This window comes from Larimichthys crocea, chromosome XIII (assembly GCF_000972845.2).
Source record: "Larimichthys crocea isolate SSNF chromosome XIII, L_crocea_2.0, whole genome shotgun sequence".
Lineage (NCBI taxonomy): Eukaryota > Metazoa > Chordata > Actinopteri > Sciaenidae > Larimichthys > Larimichthys crocea.
This window is the reverse complement of record NC_040023.1, coordinates 1,933,426-1,947,739: the sequence shown is the minus strand read 5'-3', so window position 1 is coordinate 1,947,739 and position 14,314 is coordinate 1,933,426. Positions and strand designations below refer to the sequence as shown.

Here is a 14,314-nt window from a genome sequence, read left to right as displayed (position 1 = left end):
ACTGTGTTTGGCCCAGTTCTGAGGCTCACAGTACCCGTTGTTGGTGCGTTCAACAGTTTACAGGAGTCAGCACGGGCATCCTGACTGGTCTGGACTGGATCTATTTGAACTATAGTAGCTTTTCTGTTGGATCAGACCACACAAGCCAGCCTACAGTCCCCATGTGTGTCGAGGAGTCTTGGCTATCCTTGACCCAGTTGCTGGTTCACTGCTATCCATTCCTTAGAGCACTTTTAATAGGTACTGACTACTGCAGACTGGGAACACCCCAAAGACTTGCAGTCATCACAATATGACCCTTGTCTAAGTTGCTCATATCTTTAAACTTGTCAATTTTTCTGCTTCTAAAATCAACTTCGAGGACAAAATGTTCTATTTCTGCCTAATATATCCCACGCACTGACAGGTGCCATGGTAACAAGATAATCAGTGGTCATAATGGTATGACTGACCTATGTATACAAAACTGACTTGATTCACTGACTCACCTTCAACTATCTTCCTTGCTGATGCCAGAAGCAGACCCAGTGCCATATCTGCAGTAGCATCGGTCACCACATCGGGCGTGTTGGTCACCTTTACTCCGAGGCTGTTGATGTACGGCACATCCAGGTGGTCGATGCCCACTCCTCCATTGGCGACCACCTTCAGGGAGGGAAGTAAACTGAGCAGCCAAGGCTCAGGTTTAGGATAGTACCACACAAACATGGCCTGGATTTTAGGGCCGTGCAGCTGGGGGTTTTGAATGAAGTCTTTGTAACAGATGATTTGAAAGTGTTGTTTCGTTATGTGAGTGACTTCTTTAAAGTAATCTTGTTCGCCCACCTCTGAGATCAGAGACCATGGCTTGTTGTCCTCCATTGCCTGGAGGGATGAGACACAGTAGGACACACACTCAAGTTAATACTGAGTAATATGATATGTTTTCTGGCAGAGAGTTAGATAAAAAAATGTCTATATCACTCTAATGTCTGTATAGTAAATATGAAAAAAGATATAGCTCATAGCAAGTTGAAAATGACTTTTTCCACCACATCTACTACATCATATGATTGTAAGCCCATTAGAGCACTTTAAGAGAAAAAAAAATAGGCAGCAGATGAAATGTGCTACTTCAAAGACCAGATGAGAGACAGCATGAGACATCCGAGGTCACACAAAACCATCAATGTCAGCACAGTTTCCAAATCAAACCGATTACTAAAAAATATTCAAACTCACCATCTGACGTTTTGAAAGCAGTAAATCTGTCAGTTGTTGAAGAAAATTTGTTATCCAACAGGAAGCAACTCTTCTGCCTGAAGATGTTTAAACAAATTCACTCATAATATAATTTCCCAAATTATGAACTCATGAGTGACAGAGTAAAGCTTCCACGCTGATCTCTGGACGGTGACAGCTGAATTACTGAGGATAGTTAATGTCAGATCTGCTACTGAACTGTGTGACACTAACAACACTACATAAAAGGACCCTCCTGTGGGTCAGGAGAGTTAACAACACCATCCTGTTTAATGTCTAACCTGACTTTGACAATTATTGTCAAACTAAACACAGCCCTATTTTAATCTAAACCTCTTTTTCCATCTTATTATAAACAATATTTGGAAAATATCACTGTTGTATTCAATTTGAACAGAAAAACAGTGTCAGTGTTCTTGTCCCTCCACTAGTTTGGCGTTTGCTTCAAGACAAGGTTTCTGGCGCTCAAGGAGTTGATATTTATACAGTTGACATATGTAAAATATCAATGCACTATATTATGATGTATGAGCAGAGGAAATTTGACACAGAAATAATAAAAGGTCATAAAGGTCATGTGTGCAATGAACAAGATTGGGGGCAACTTTATCATCTTTTTTTATTTAGATTGTGCAGCATGTTCAGAAACATTCAACTGTTCAAAACAGTTGTAAAAAAAAAGTTGTAATCATCATGTAATTTCATACAAACATAGTGCTAATTGTTACACTAGTTCTCTTAATGTAACATACATTATCATTATAGCAGTAGTGGTAGTAATGGCAGGTAATTGTACAGAACACTGTACAACCAAAAACAATTTCTGAAAGATAAAAGTACTTCATCTTGCAGTAGGAAAACACTTCTTACTACTGACAGATGAGGTACCATCAGTGACATCAATTTGGTTTGACTTCATTGGGAACAGGTTGGCCTTTCACTGCAGCCACAGCATTTTCTACCATCTTCTGAACCATCTTTCTTGTTGTAGTGTAAGTGTTGGTGCCAACGTGGGGGGTAATCAGCACATTAGGGAGGCTAAGAAGAGGATGATCCCTGCACAAGAAAGAAAAGAGGTTGTTAGAAGACAGTGAGTAGTTTGTTGAGTGGTTACACTTACTTAATCGATATGCTTCAAACTTTTCTTCTTTGCATCCTTTCCCTGTATGTGCAGATTGATTAACAGACACATTTTTCCTTTCAGGTTGTGTTTAACTGAATATCAAAGCTGCGTCTTAACAAGAAAAGCCTTAAAGTTCCATTCAGTCCTAAGGGGAAATATCTGTTTCTTTAACTGCTATATGCTTCACTATGTTCAGCAACTTGTTGCTCACTGTGTCTGTCAATAGTTTGGTGCTGGAGTGGTAGTGGTACAGTGGGTTTTTCCTGCTACAGCACAGTTGTAGTCGCTGGCCAAAACACCAAAACATGAGTTAAAAGACACTAAAAGCCTTTGTAAAGCTGCACACTGATAATTCTCTATGTCCATAACATTGTTTGATAAAAACTGATTGTGAGTCTGGTTGTAGAGTGTGTGAGACCTTGGTAAAGGTTCAGGGTGAGTTACGTCTAACGCTGCCGCATGAATCGTTCCAGAGTGCAAAGCTTTGACTAAAACATCCTGGTCCACAACCAGACCTGAGACATGAATACAGATTAGATTAAAGATCAGTGATGCAGAACAATTAAACAGTAACTTTTGCAGTTCTTTAACCAAGATTAACACAATATCCTCACCTCTGCTGACGTTGACCAATGTTGCTGTGCGTTTCATGAGGGACAGCTCTCTGTGGCTGATCAGGCCTGTGGTTTCAGGGGTAAGGTTGACCGCCAGCATGACAAAGTCTGACTCTTTCAGCAGGTCATCCATATTCTCACAGTAACTCGCCCCCAATGCCTGCTCATCTTCAACACTCCTGAACAGTATGGAGAAAAAATGTTTTGGTTTTGAGATTGTGAGTATTACAGAAGTACTATTAGTTTAAAGTAACAACACATATGTATTCTAAACTTTCACCTCCTGTTCCGGTTGTGATACAGGATCTTCATGTCAAACCCTTTGCCTCTTTGAGCGATTTTGCAGCCAATGCGTCCCATTCCAATAATCCCCATAGTGGACCCTGCAACTTCAACTCCCATAAGGCTTTGTGGTATATAGGTGGTCTTGGGGTTCACAGCTATTTGGTGACCTACAGAGGAACAGGACCAAAAGTTTATCAACCAACACATTATACAGTGTTCTCAGGTGTGTACTGGATATGAAGGGTGTTTTCAGCATTCAACAATGAATTCACTAGCAAAGGTGACACCATCAACAAGATATGTTTAAATATTTTTTTTTAACAAAATCAACAAAGTTTAAATCATTACTACCCTGCATTGTTGGGAAGCTTTGGAGGGGAATCCACTGTGGCAGACACCAAACACCTTCAGTTCTTTGAGACAAGATAGAGCGGATCTGAGATCTTCACTACAACAGGCAGACTGGAGGAGCCGGGGATCGAACAACCAATCATCTGATTAGTCGATGACCTGCTCTAACCCCTAAGCAACAGCTGCCCCACAGAGTCAGATGATGAAGGGTTTGAAAGGATTCAGTAGTGATTAGCCTTTGAAGTAAAGCTGGGTTTAAGTTCGAGAACGTATTCAAGCAAATTGGGGGTGCTGTATTCAGAGCCATGGACTGTCTTGGAGAGGCATAGACTCCACTAGACCTCTGAAGGTGTACTGTGGTCTCTGGCACACTTAGCAGCAGATCCTTTAAGTCCTATAAGTAGCAAGGTGGGGCCTCCATAGATTGGGCTTCTTTGTCCAGCACATCCCATAGATGCTTAATTGGAATAAGATCCAAGGAATTGGAGGCCAAGTCAACGCCTTGTACTGTTGTGTTCCTCAAAACATTTGTGAACCATTTTTGCTTTGTGGCAGGGCGCTTTATCCAACAATGCTAGGACGTAGGTAGGTGATACATGTCAAAGTAACATCCACAGATTGCCAAAGCACAGGTAATATTCTGCTGCCAAAGCACAGGGAAGCCTGTGGGCACAGTATCACGATGCCTTCTTCCTACAGTGAATCCTGGTGTGAGGTGTGTTCCTCAGGTAAATGACACACAAGCACCCAGCTATCCATGACCACATCCCATCAGACTAAGCCACCTTTGTCCATCTCTCCATGGTCCAGTTCTGATGCTCACAATGTCCATTATTAGCGCTTTCAGCAGTGGACATGAGTATCCTGACTTTTTTGCGGCCACACAGACCTATACTCAACAAAGTATGAAACAATATATTCAAACACCTTTCTATCAGAACTAGTATGAATTATTTCAGCTGTACTACACCTTTCTATCAGAACTAGCATGAACTATTTCAGCTGTACTACACGTTCAACTATTTGAGCTACAATAGTTTGTCTGTTGGATTGGACCACCTTGTCTAAGACTCTAAATTCTTTAAACTTTCTCTAAAATTCTTCCTGCTTCAACACATCAACTTTGAGGACAAAATGTTCTCTCGCTGCCTAATATATCCCACTGACAGGTGCCATGATAATGACATAATCAGTGTTGTTCACTTAACCTATGTCTTATCATAATAATGGTATGGCTGATATGTGTACATAACATTGACTTGTCTCACCTTCAACTATCTTCCTTGCTGATGCCAGAAGCAGACCCAGTGCCATATCCGCAGTAGCATCGGTCACCACATCGGGCGTGTTGGTCACCTTCACTCCGAGGCTGTTGATGTACGGCACATCCAGGTGGTCGATGCCCACTCCTCCGCTGGCAACCACCTTCAGTGAGGGAAGTAAACTGAGCAACCAAGGCTCAGGTTTAGGATAGTACCACACAAATAGGACCTGGATTTTAGGGCCGTGCAGCTGGGGGTTTTGAATGAAGTCTTTGTAACAGATGATTTGGAAGCATTCTGTTATTATGCCAATTATTTCTTCAAGGTAACCTTGTTCGCCCACCTCTGAGATCAGAGCCCATGGCTTGTCGTCCTCCATTGCCTGGAGGGATGAAACATAATAGCACAAACACACAAGTTATCCATCCAACCATCCATTTTCTTTTGTTTAGCTGGGGTCGGGTTGCAGTGGCAGCAGAATTTAAGAGTCCAAATACATAGGCAGCAGATGAAATGTGCTACTTCAAAGACCAGATGAAAGGGAGCATGAAACGTCCAAGGTCACACAAAACCATCAATGTCAGCACAGTTTCCAAATCAAACCGATTACTAAAAAATATTCAAACTCACCATCTGACGTTTTGAAAGCAGTAAATCTGTCAGTTGTTGAAGAAAATTTGTTATCCAACAGGAAGCAACTCTTCTGCCTGAAGATGTTTAAACAAATTCACTCATAATATAATTTCCCAAATTATGAGCTCATGAGTGACAGAGTAAAGCTTCCACGCTGATCTCTGGACGGTGACAGCTGAATTACTGAGGATAGTTAATGTCAGATCTGCTACTAAACTGTGTGACACTAACAACACTACATAAAAGGACCCTCCTGTGGGTCAGGAGAGTTAACAACACCATCCTGTTTAATGTCTAACCTGACTTTGACAATTATTGTCAAACTAAACACAGCCCTATTTTAATCTAAACCTCTTTTTCCATCTTATTATAAACAATATTTGGAAAATATCACTGTTGTATTCAATTTGAACAGAAAAACAGTGTCAGTGTTCTTGTCCCTCCACTAGTTTGGCGTTTGCTTCAAGACAAGGTTTCTGGCGCTCAAGGAGTTGATATTTATACAGTTGACATATGTAAAATATCAATGCACTATATTATGATGTATGAGCAGAGAAAATTTGACACAGAAATGATAAAAGGTCATAAAGGTCATGTGTGCAATGAACAAGATTGGGGGCAACTTTATCATCTTTTTTTATTTAGATTGTGCAGCATGTTCAGAAACATTCAACTGTTCAAAACAGTTGTAAAAAAAAAGTTGTAATCATCATGTAATTTCATACAAACATAGTGCTAATTGTTACACTAGTTCTCTTAATGTAACATACATTATCATTATAGCAGTAGTGGTAGTAATGGCAGGTAATTGTACAGAACACTGTACAACCAAAAACAATTTCTGAAAGATAAAAGTACTTCATCTTGCAGTAGGAAAACACTTCTTACTACTGACAGATGAGGTACCATCAGTGACATCAATTTGGTTTGACTTCATTGGGAACAGGTTGGCCTTTCACTGCAGCCACAGCATTTTCTACCATCTTCTGAACCATCTTTCTTGTTGTAGTGTAAGTGTTGGTGCCAACGTGGGGGGTAATCAGCACATTAGGGAGGCTAAGAAGAGGATGATCCCTGCACAAGAAAGAAGAGAGGTTGTTAGAAGACAGTGAGTAGTTTGTTGAGTGGTTACACTTACTTAATCGATATGCTTCAAACTTTTCTTCTTTGCATCCTTTCCCTGTATGTGCAGATTGATTAACAGACACATTTTTCCTTTCAGGTTGTGTTTAACTGAATATCAAAGCTGCGTCTTAACAAGAAAAGCCTTAAAGTTCCATTCAGTCCTAAGGGGAAATATCTGTTTCTTTAACTGCTATATGCTCCACTATGTTCAGCAACTTGTTGCTCACTGTGTCTGTCAATAGTTTGGTGCTGGAGTGGTAGTGGTACAGTGGGTTTTTCCTGCTACAGCACAGTTGTAGTCGCTGGCCAAAACACCAAAACATGAGTTAAAAGACACTAAAAACCTTTGTAAAGCTGCACATTGATAATTCTCTATGTCCATAACATTGTTTGATAAAAACTGATTGTGAGTCTGGTTGTAGAGTGTGGTGAGACCTTGGTAAAGGTTCAGGGTGAGTTACGTCTAACGCTGCCGCATGAATCGTTCCAGAGTGCAAAGCTTTGACTAAAGCATCCTGGTCCACAACCAGACCTGAGACATGAACACAGATTAGATTAAAGATCAGTGATGCAGAACAGTTAAACAGTAATTTTTGCAGTTCTTTAACCAAGATTAACACAATATCCTCACCTCTGCTGACGTTGACCAATGTTGCTGTGCGTTTCATGAGGGACAGCTCTCTGTGGCTGATCAGGCCTGTGGTTTCAGGGGTAAGGTTGACCGCCAGCACGACAAAGTCCGACTCTTTCAGCAGGTCATCCATATTCTCACAGTAACTCGCCCCCAATGCCTGCTCATCTTCAACACTCCTGAACAGCATGGAGAAAAAATGTTTTGGTTTTAAGATTGCAAGTATTACAGAAGTACTATTAGTTTAAGCTAAGGCAACAACACAGACATACTGTAGGTAACTGGACATTCAGCAATCTGTTTTTGTGTCCAAAACAGAGCACTGACATTTTTATATACTTTTTTAACTAAATAATTTCTACATTTTCTGAACTTTCACCTCCTGTTCCTGTTGTGATACAGGATCTTCATGTCAAACCCTTTGCCTCTTTGAGCGATTTTGCAGCCAATGCGTCCCATTCCAATAATCCCCATAGTGGACCCTGCAACTTCAACTCCCATGAGGCTTTGAGGTATATGGGTGGTCTTGGGGTTCACAGCTATTTGGTGACCTACAGAACCAACACATTATGCAGTATTCTCAGGTGTACTGGATAGGAAGGATGTTTTGGCATGAGATTGTAATAAACACATGTGACCACTGATACTGATTAAGGTTCCATTCAGCTCAAACAGAGTCAGGGTGCTGCTATGGTGCTCACTGGAAAGTCTCTGCTGCGTTAAATGGAACTGAACCTTAATTAGTGTCATTGGTAAGACCTGTGTTGACCCTACAATTGAAAAACAAATGGCTGTGAAAAAGGTCTGTTGGTGATTTTGGGCAATATATATAAAACTGACTTGATTCACTGACTCACCTTCAACTATCTTCCTTGCAGATGCCAGAAGCAGACCCAGTGCCATATCCGCAGTTGCATCGGTCACCACATCGGGCGTGTTGGTCACCTTCACTTCGAGGCTGTTGATGTACGGCACATCCAGGTGGTCGATGCCCACTCCTCCATTGGCGACCACCTTCAGGGAGGGAAGTGATCCAAGCAGAGCAGGCTCAGCTTCAGGAAATGCATTCCACACAAACATGGCCTGGATTTTAGGGCCGTGCAGCTGGGGGTTTTGAAGGAAGTCTTTGTGGCAGATGATTTGAAAGTGTTTTTTCATTATGTCAGTGACTTCTTCAATGTAACCTTGTTCGCCCACCTCTGAGATCAGAGCCCATGGCTTGTTGTCCTCCATTGCCTTGAGGGATGAAACACAGTAGGACACACACTCATGTTAATACTGAGTAATATGATTATTTGTGTGTTAAACAGTTAGCTCAAAATATCTGTAGCACTCTTATGCCTGTATAATAAATATGAAAGGTGCATAATGCATAGAAAACAATCATAATATGATCACAGATAATGTGAATGTAGGCTCATCTAACATTAGATCGAGTAGGAGAGAGCACTGTAAACCAGGGTGGGTAAAGGCAACCTTGAAACACAGTATGCCCCAGAAGACACTGCACATGTTACTGAAGTGTCCTACAGCGAGTCTGCAGACAACAACAGCTTCAAGAGCATGTTCTGCTTCAGCCAATGCTTCAGCATGAAACAGCCAAGGACGCAGCAAACACTGCAGACACTGTCAGCACGGTCTCCAAATTAAAACAGATTATTAGATCCGGTTATTAAACTCACAGTGTGACGCTTTCAGAGCAGCACAATCCGCCGGTTGGTGATGTTGAAAAGTTGCTATCTAAACACGTTTAAAAAAAAAAAATCACCTATAATAAAATAAATTAAAAGAAAAACCGGAACAGTTAGCTGCTTGTGTTTTCAATCTGTAGCTCGTGTGAGTGACGCAGTGACTGACCTCTGAACAGTGACAGCCGGACAGGCTCCGTTGATGGCGATGCCTGCTGCTGACTTCAGGTCAGTTTGTGATGCTAGCGGCGCTGCTAGCTGCGTGAGTTAGCCGAGGGTCAACCTCCGTGTCTGACAAATGAAGCCGATACTTCTCTAGCCCGTGGAGTGAGTGACGGTGGTCCTCCTGTGGCTAAGCAATGCTATCCTGTTTAATGTCTAAACCTCATTACAGCCTCCTGGCGTTAAGTACAAGCAGGGTCACCCAATAACCTAGCACCTCTATACTGCTACACTGCGAAGTGTGCTAAAATCACTGACATGTTTGCCACAGCAGGGCTCCATCAGCTCCCGGCGCTGATGACAGTGGTGCCGGTGGCAGTGGCACTGAACAGGAGCATGTTGTTGAACCTGCAGTAAGCTGGACCACTGTCAGAACATGTATGAAATGCAACGATAGGATAAAGCCACCCAACCCCTTAATAAATATGATAAAATGTCAATCAAATAATTCTGTCTATTGTCCTTTGGCCAAGTTGGTTAGTTTAATGCAGGTGAAATGAGCTAAAAACGTTTTTACTGTAAGACATTGTAGGCTACACTGGCTGGATGAGAAAATAAGCCTAGCTTAGTAGCCTACTTTTATGTCTTTCATTCTAAACGAAATAGTCTTTAATGTGAGAAAACTTGTTCACCATTCACCAACAATAACAATAGGTCAGTGGGCAGCATTCTAATTTCTTATTAGACTATTATTGTTTGTGGGGTGAGTACTAGGCTGGCCTATTGGCTAAGTTGCTTTTTTGTCCTGCAAATATAGCAGCTCTTTATGTAGCCTGGATGTAGGGACAATGTAGGCTACAAAACTGATAGAAAATCTCACTTTTAAAAATTATATAATTTTGTCTATGTTATGTGAATGCAGCTGCAGGTATCTGTACATTCCAGTAATTCTAGCCTAGGCATATTTAAAGCCACCACCACTCACCAAAAATGTGAGTGAAAAGTGAAGAGTTACTCTCGATTTCTTTGTTCAACTAGTAGTCCTCGGGTAAGCTCCTATATAGGCCTGGAAAAAAGTGGGCTGTTTTATGTAGCTAGGTGGCTAAAGACAATGTAAGTTAGCCTACAATGAAAGAAAATAACACTTTTTAAAATGACATAATTTTGTTCATTGCTAGTGTTATACAGAGTTGACCAGTTCAGAGTTCATTCAGGTGTTCAGCTTTATTCATCCTTTCTGACTGGGTAAGTTCACAATTTATTCAGTATCACTCTTGATCTGATTCATTTCTCATCACTATTCTTTCTCTTTCTCTTTTCTTCCTCCCTGAAACACATAGGCACACCCAATAGAATGAATGCTGCCTTCAGATTCATTACTGTGATTGAGTGGTGCAGTGTATTTTTATAGTGTTAATAAATGACAAGTTTGGAAGTATTTAATGTGTCCACTCTCACTGATTCCTGTTAAGTCATCGCATGGCTCAAGGTATGTTGTTTTAAAGACTTGCACAGTTGCACTGAAAAGACTGAAAAGGTGTGTTATCAAATGTTGTGGGCTAGTCTGGTCCAAAATGCCAGGGCCAATTTTTTTGTCTCAGTCCGCCCCTGCTGTCCTGTGTAAAACCAGCCATGTTGCATCGGCACATAGGCAAACAGGTAAGTCCAAATGTCCATATGCATTAGTTTAGGGTCATACACTAACCTGTGTTCTGTCTGTCTCTCTGCTCTCTGTGTCCTCTCTGCAGCGCCGTGATGTGACATCATACTTATCAAGTGGATTTTGACTGTCTCACAGACCTGTGTTGTCATTTTGACACTCGGTTTGTGAAGTTTTTGACACAGAGAATTTTCGTTGTGTGTTACATGTGTGGAAAAATGGCACAGGACACGAGATGTCCTCATGACATTGATGATGCTTCATTTCTGCTGACATCATTACACAAATAAAAAAAAAAAAAGAAATACTTTTTAACATTTTAGTAAAATACATAATGGGTGTGCATCAAGGATCAGTGTTAGGCCCCGTACTATGTAATCTATATGTTAATGAGCCTCTATTAACCTAAAGGGGAAGGAGGGGGAGTCCCTCGGCAGTCTAGTTCTATGGCAGCATAACTAAGGGATGACCTGAGCCAGCCCTAACTATAAGCTTTATCAAAAAGTAAAGTCTTAATTCTACTCTTAAAAGTGTTGACTGTGTCTACCTCCCGAACCCAGAATGGTAGTTTTGTTCCACAGAAGAGGGCAGAGAGTGCAGTGTTCTAGAGGGGTAGTAAGGTACTATGAGCTCTTTTAGATATGATGGTGCCTGACCATGAAGAGCTTTGTATGTAAGGAGAAGAATTTTAAATTCTATTCTATTCTGTGACAATGCATAGTGCATAAGCATAAAGCAACTCATGAGTAATTAGATCCTAATACCACACTGAAAATATTCTACTGCAAGTAACAGGCCTGCATTCAAAACCGTAATAAAGTAAAAGTATATACGTATGATCATTATGTTTCAAAAGTAAAAGTTCAAAGTTCTCATTCTGTAAGATATTGGTGTATGTTGAATGAATGCCTACTGCTGTAAATGTTGGTTGATTAACTACTATTGTTGCACTGTAACATCTTCATGTGTTTGTCCTGTGAGAACATTATACCCTAGGTTAAAGGGTAAAAAAAAAAACGGTCCTGTTTTCAGCTTGGGGTTAGGTGGTTAGTTTATTTAACTTAAGAAGTAAGTACTGTTCTACTGATCTCAGCTCATAAAGGAACACAGTCCTTTAGTTTATCAGAAAAAAATCTAATTCAAATTTAAAGAGACATTTTCACTGGAGAGGAAGAGTATGAAAAATTATCTGAAACGTAACTACACTGTCAATCAAATGTAGCAAAGGTAAAATGAAATATAATATGAAAATATAAAGTTGCATAAAATGGAAATACTTTCCTGCACTTAGGTACAGTACTTAATGTACTTAGTTACATTCCATCACTACTTATACCTTACATCTCTTGTTCATAATTCAGCCCTTAAGTGCGACCTGCACCTGCACCTCCTCCTCCATCTCCTCCCATAACTCTGTAACATCATACTCTTAATTCCTCTGCACCACAATACAGTTACGATCAACTCACTTCTGTAAAATCTTTTTTTTTTTTTAATTGTCCTCAGCCTCCTACCTTACACCTGTACCAACTGTGTCTTCTCACCCCACATCCAAACCTGTATCCATCATTTCCCTAAAAATACTCTCATTATAAACCCACTGCACAGTACCTTTTTGTGTTGCATTTGACAGCCAGATCTGTGCATGCCTGTCACTTTAAGAAGCCGGTGTGCTTGTGCTGGACCCCACAGTCTCCTCATAAACTTGACATAGTGGAGACTTTGCATTATGGCTGGAAAATTTATGATATGGTCAATATAGGCTTTTATAATATAACACTATACACAATATAAGGCCAGTAGTATTGATTTTGCAGTAAAGGACTAGAGGTCAAATTGCTATGAATAAATGATTAACATGAAACTTGTGTCAACTAAACAAACTTATGGACACTAAAAGAGAAAATTATGCAAAAACATTTGATGCACTATGGTAAAATATTCTAAATGTCATCATTTAATGTCACCTAATGTTAATTAGTTCTCACCTTCAGCTGGAACCTGAGGAGTTTTTCTCAACCCTGCTGTTTCCTGACTTTTGAGGAGCAGAAACTGAGGGTTAAGAGGACACAGGAAGGTATTTAGCAGGTCTTTGATAACATCTGCGGTTGCGTTAGAGAAAGATTCAGCTGATTAAACGTGAGACACTGCAGCAGCAACAGTGGTTAGTATGCAGGCAGTGGAATGGAGAGTGGAGGAATTCATTAAACACAGTGACGGAGAAGCTTCAGCGTGGTGATTGCACAAGACTGAGCACAGCGACCAATGGTCACAAACCTCCTCACCACTCCTAAAGGGACAGTGTACCCTGTTTTGGGTTCATAGAAGCATGTTAATACATTTTGGCTTACCTTCTTTTTCCTATTATATCTGCTTATTGGTGTCATCAATTTGATGGCAGATTTTTATCTGATCTGAGAAAACTAATTATCCTCAAAGGGGAAGTTAAGCTATTGTAGCAGCAAATAATAATTGGAATTGGAGAAGCATGTAATTGGAAGTGCATGCAAACTGGCAGTTAACCAACAAAATACATGAATAAACAGTATGAATTATGTCAACTAAATTTGGAAATGATAATATAAGATTTGTACATTATGAAAGGACAATAATCCACATAATCCAGTATTCACATGATATATGCAACTTTTAAAAGTAAGGAAAATGATAACATAAAGAAGGGCAAAATATAAGGTATTCTAGGGTTTCCAAAACTTTGATATGTCATGCACCCCCGACAATAGGTGAAGAAGATTTACTTTATTGATCCCACAATGGGGAAATTATCTTTTCATTCATTTTTATTTTTAACACGGCCCAAAATGTGGGGAGATTGGCATGTAATGCCCTAGGTTTGGTCCCTTGCTCAAGGGCCCAGCAGTGCCCAGGAGGTAAAACTGGCACCTGTCCTACCAGTCCATACTACATACCACAGTATGTGGTATGTGGGATGTTGGTCTCTATAGGCTGAGTGTAGCGGCAATCTGTTATCGGTACAATAATCCTCTTTACCGCTACTATTAAGCAAACTTTCAGCAAAAGGCTTGACTGGTAATGAATCTTCCGACAAAGTAACTCTTTTCAAAAAACTTTACTTGAAAAGTAAAAAACAAAGTTACAAGATTCAATCTTGACTGAACCATCAAAAAACTGTGTTGTTCCTTAGGCTGCTTAATTATATCTGACGTTTAAGTGGCTGTGACATCGCCAACAATCAACTTAAAGGAGCATTTCAACATTTTGCAGCTAAACTGTTAAACACTCTTAAGACTGTCATTATGGCTCTTACATTGAGCTTCTGCCAGTTGCAAATTTGATCACAGACCATTACACAAAATTTACTTTTTTCTCTTGCAAGTCAGTTTTTTCATTTAATAATGAATATAATTGAACAATTTTGTTTTAAGAACTTTACTTCCGATCACTGAATCACTTTGGTCTTTTATCTGACTGAAAAACTGAAATGGCTAAAGTCAGTTTTTGCAGTTCTTTTACTCACTGGCTGAGGTTAAATAATAAAAATAAATAAAAGAAATAC

General features: G+C 40.2%; 2 protein-coding genes across 4 annotated transcripts; both read right to left on the bottom strand.

Annotated features, from left to right (window-relative positions):
- Positions 1-1,844: 1,844 nt before the first annotated feature.
- LOC104929295 (probable 2-ketogluconate reductase) lies at positions 1,845-5,650 on the bottom strand. Its single transcript, XM_019254790.2, has 6 exons — positions 5,508-5,650; positions 4,884-5,259; positions 3,260-3,431; positions 2,980-3,158; positions 2,784-2,880; positions 1,845-2,298 (listed from the first exon to the last, which is right to left on the bottom strand). Exons 1-6 carry the CDS (start codon positions 5,508-5,510, stop codon positions 2,142-2,144), a joined length of 984 nt encoding a protein of 327 aa, XP_019110335.2. The 5' UTR covers positions 5,511-5,650; the 3' UTR covers positions 1,845-2,141.
- Positions 5,651-6,130: 480 nt separating this feature from the next.
- Positions 6,131-12,937, bottom strand: LOC104929296 (probable 2-ketogluconate reductase). Of its 3 annotated transcripts, XM_019254789.2 has the most exons (7): positions 12,765-12,937; positions 12,388-12,509; positions 8,124-8,502; positions 7,646-7,817; positions 7,267-7,445; positions 7,071-7,167; positions 6,131-6,584 (listed from the first exon to the last, which is right to left on the bottom strand). In XM_019254789.2, the coding sequence occupies exons 2-7, from the start codon at positions 12,502-12,504 to the stop codon at positions 6,428-6,430; spliced, it is 1,101 nt and encodes a 366-aa protein (XP_019110334.2). In that variant the 5' UTR covers positions 12,505-12,509; positions 12,765-12,937; the 3' UTR covers positions 6,131-6,427. The 3 variants fall into 3 exon arrangements, with proteins under 3 accessions (XP_019110334.2, XP_019110333.2, XP_019110332.2); XM_019254788.2 differs by lacking the exons at positions 12,388-12,509; positions 12,765-12,937 and adding an exon at positions 9,124-9,573 and having other exon boundaries at positions 6,428-6,584; XM_019254787.2 differs by lacking the exons at positions 12,388-12,509; positions 12,765-12,937 and adding an exon at positions 8,949-9,115 and having other exon boundaries at positions 6,428-6,584.
- Positions 12,938-14,314: the final 1,377 nt, after the last annotated feature.

Coding starts and splice junctions, on each gene's coding strand:
- LOC104929295 (XM_019254790.2), bottom strand. Junction 3,159..3,259: donor TATCACAACCGGAACAGGAG/GTGAAAGTTTAG, acceptor CATACTGTTCAG/GAGTGTTGAAGATGAGCAGG. Junction 2,881..2,979: donor ATTGGTCAACGTCAGCAGAG/GTGAGGATATTG, acceptor TTCATGTCTCAG/GTCTGGTTGTGGACCAGGAT.
- LOC104929296 (XM_019254789.2), bottom strand. CDS start 12,504: ATGCAAAGTCTCCACTATGTCAAGTTTATGAGGAGACTGTGGGGTCCA. Junction 7,818..8,123: donor TGCAAGGAAGATAGTTGAAG/GTGAGTCAGTGA, acceptor TTGGTTCTGTAG/GTCACCAAATAGCTGTGAAC. Junction 7,168..7,266: donor ATTGGTCAACGTCAGCAGAG/GTGAGGATATTG, acceptor TTCATGTCTCAG/GTCTGGTTGTGGACCAGGAT.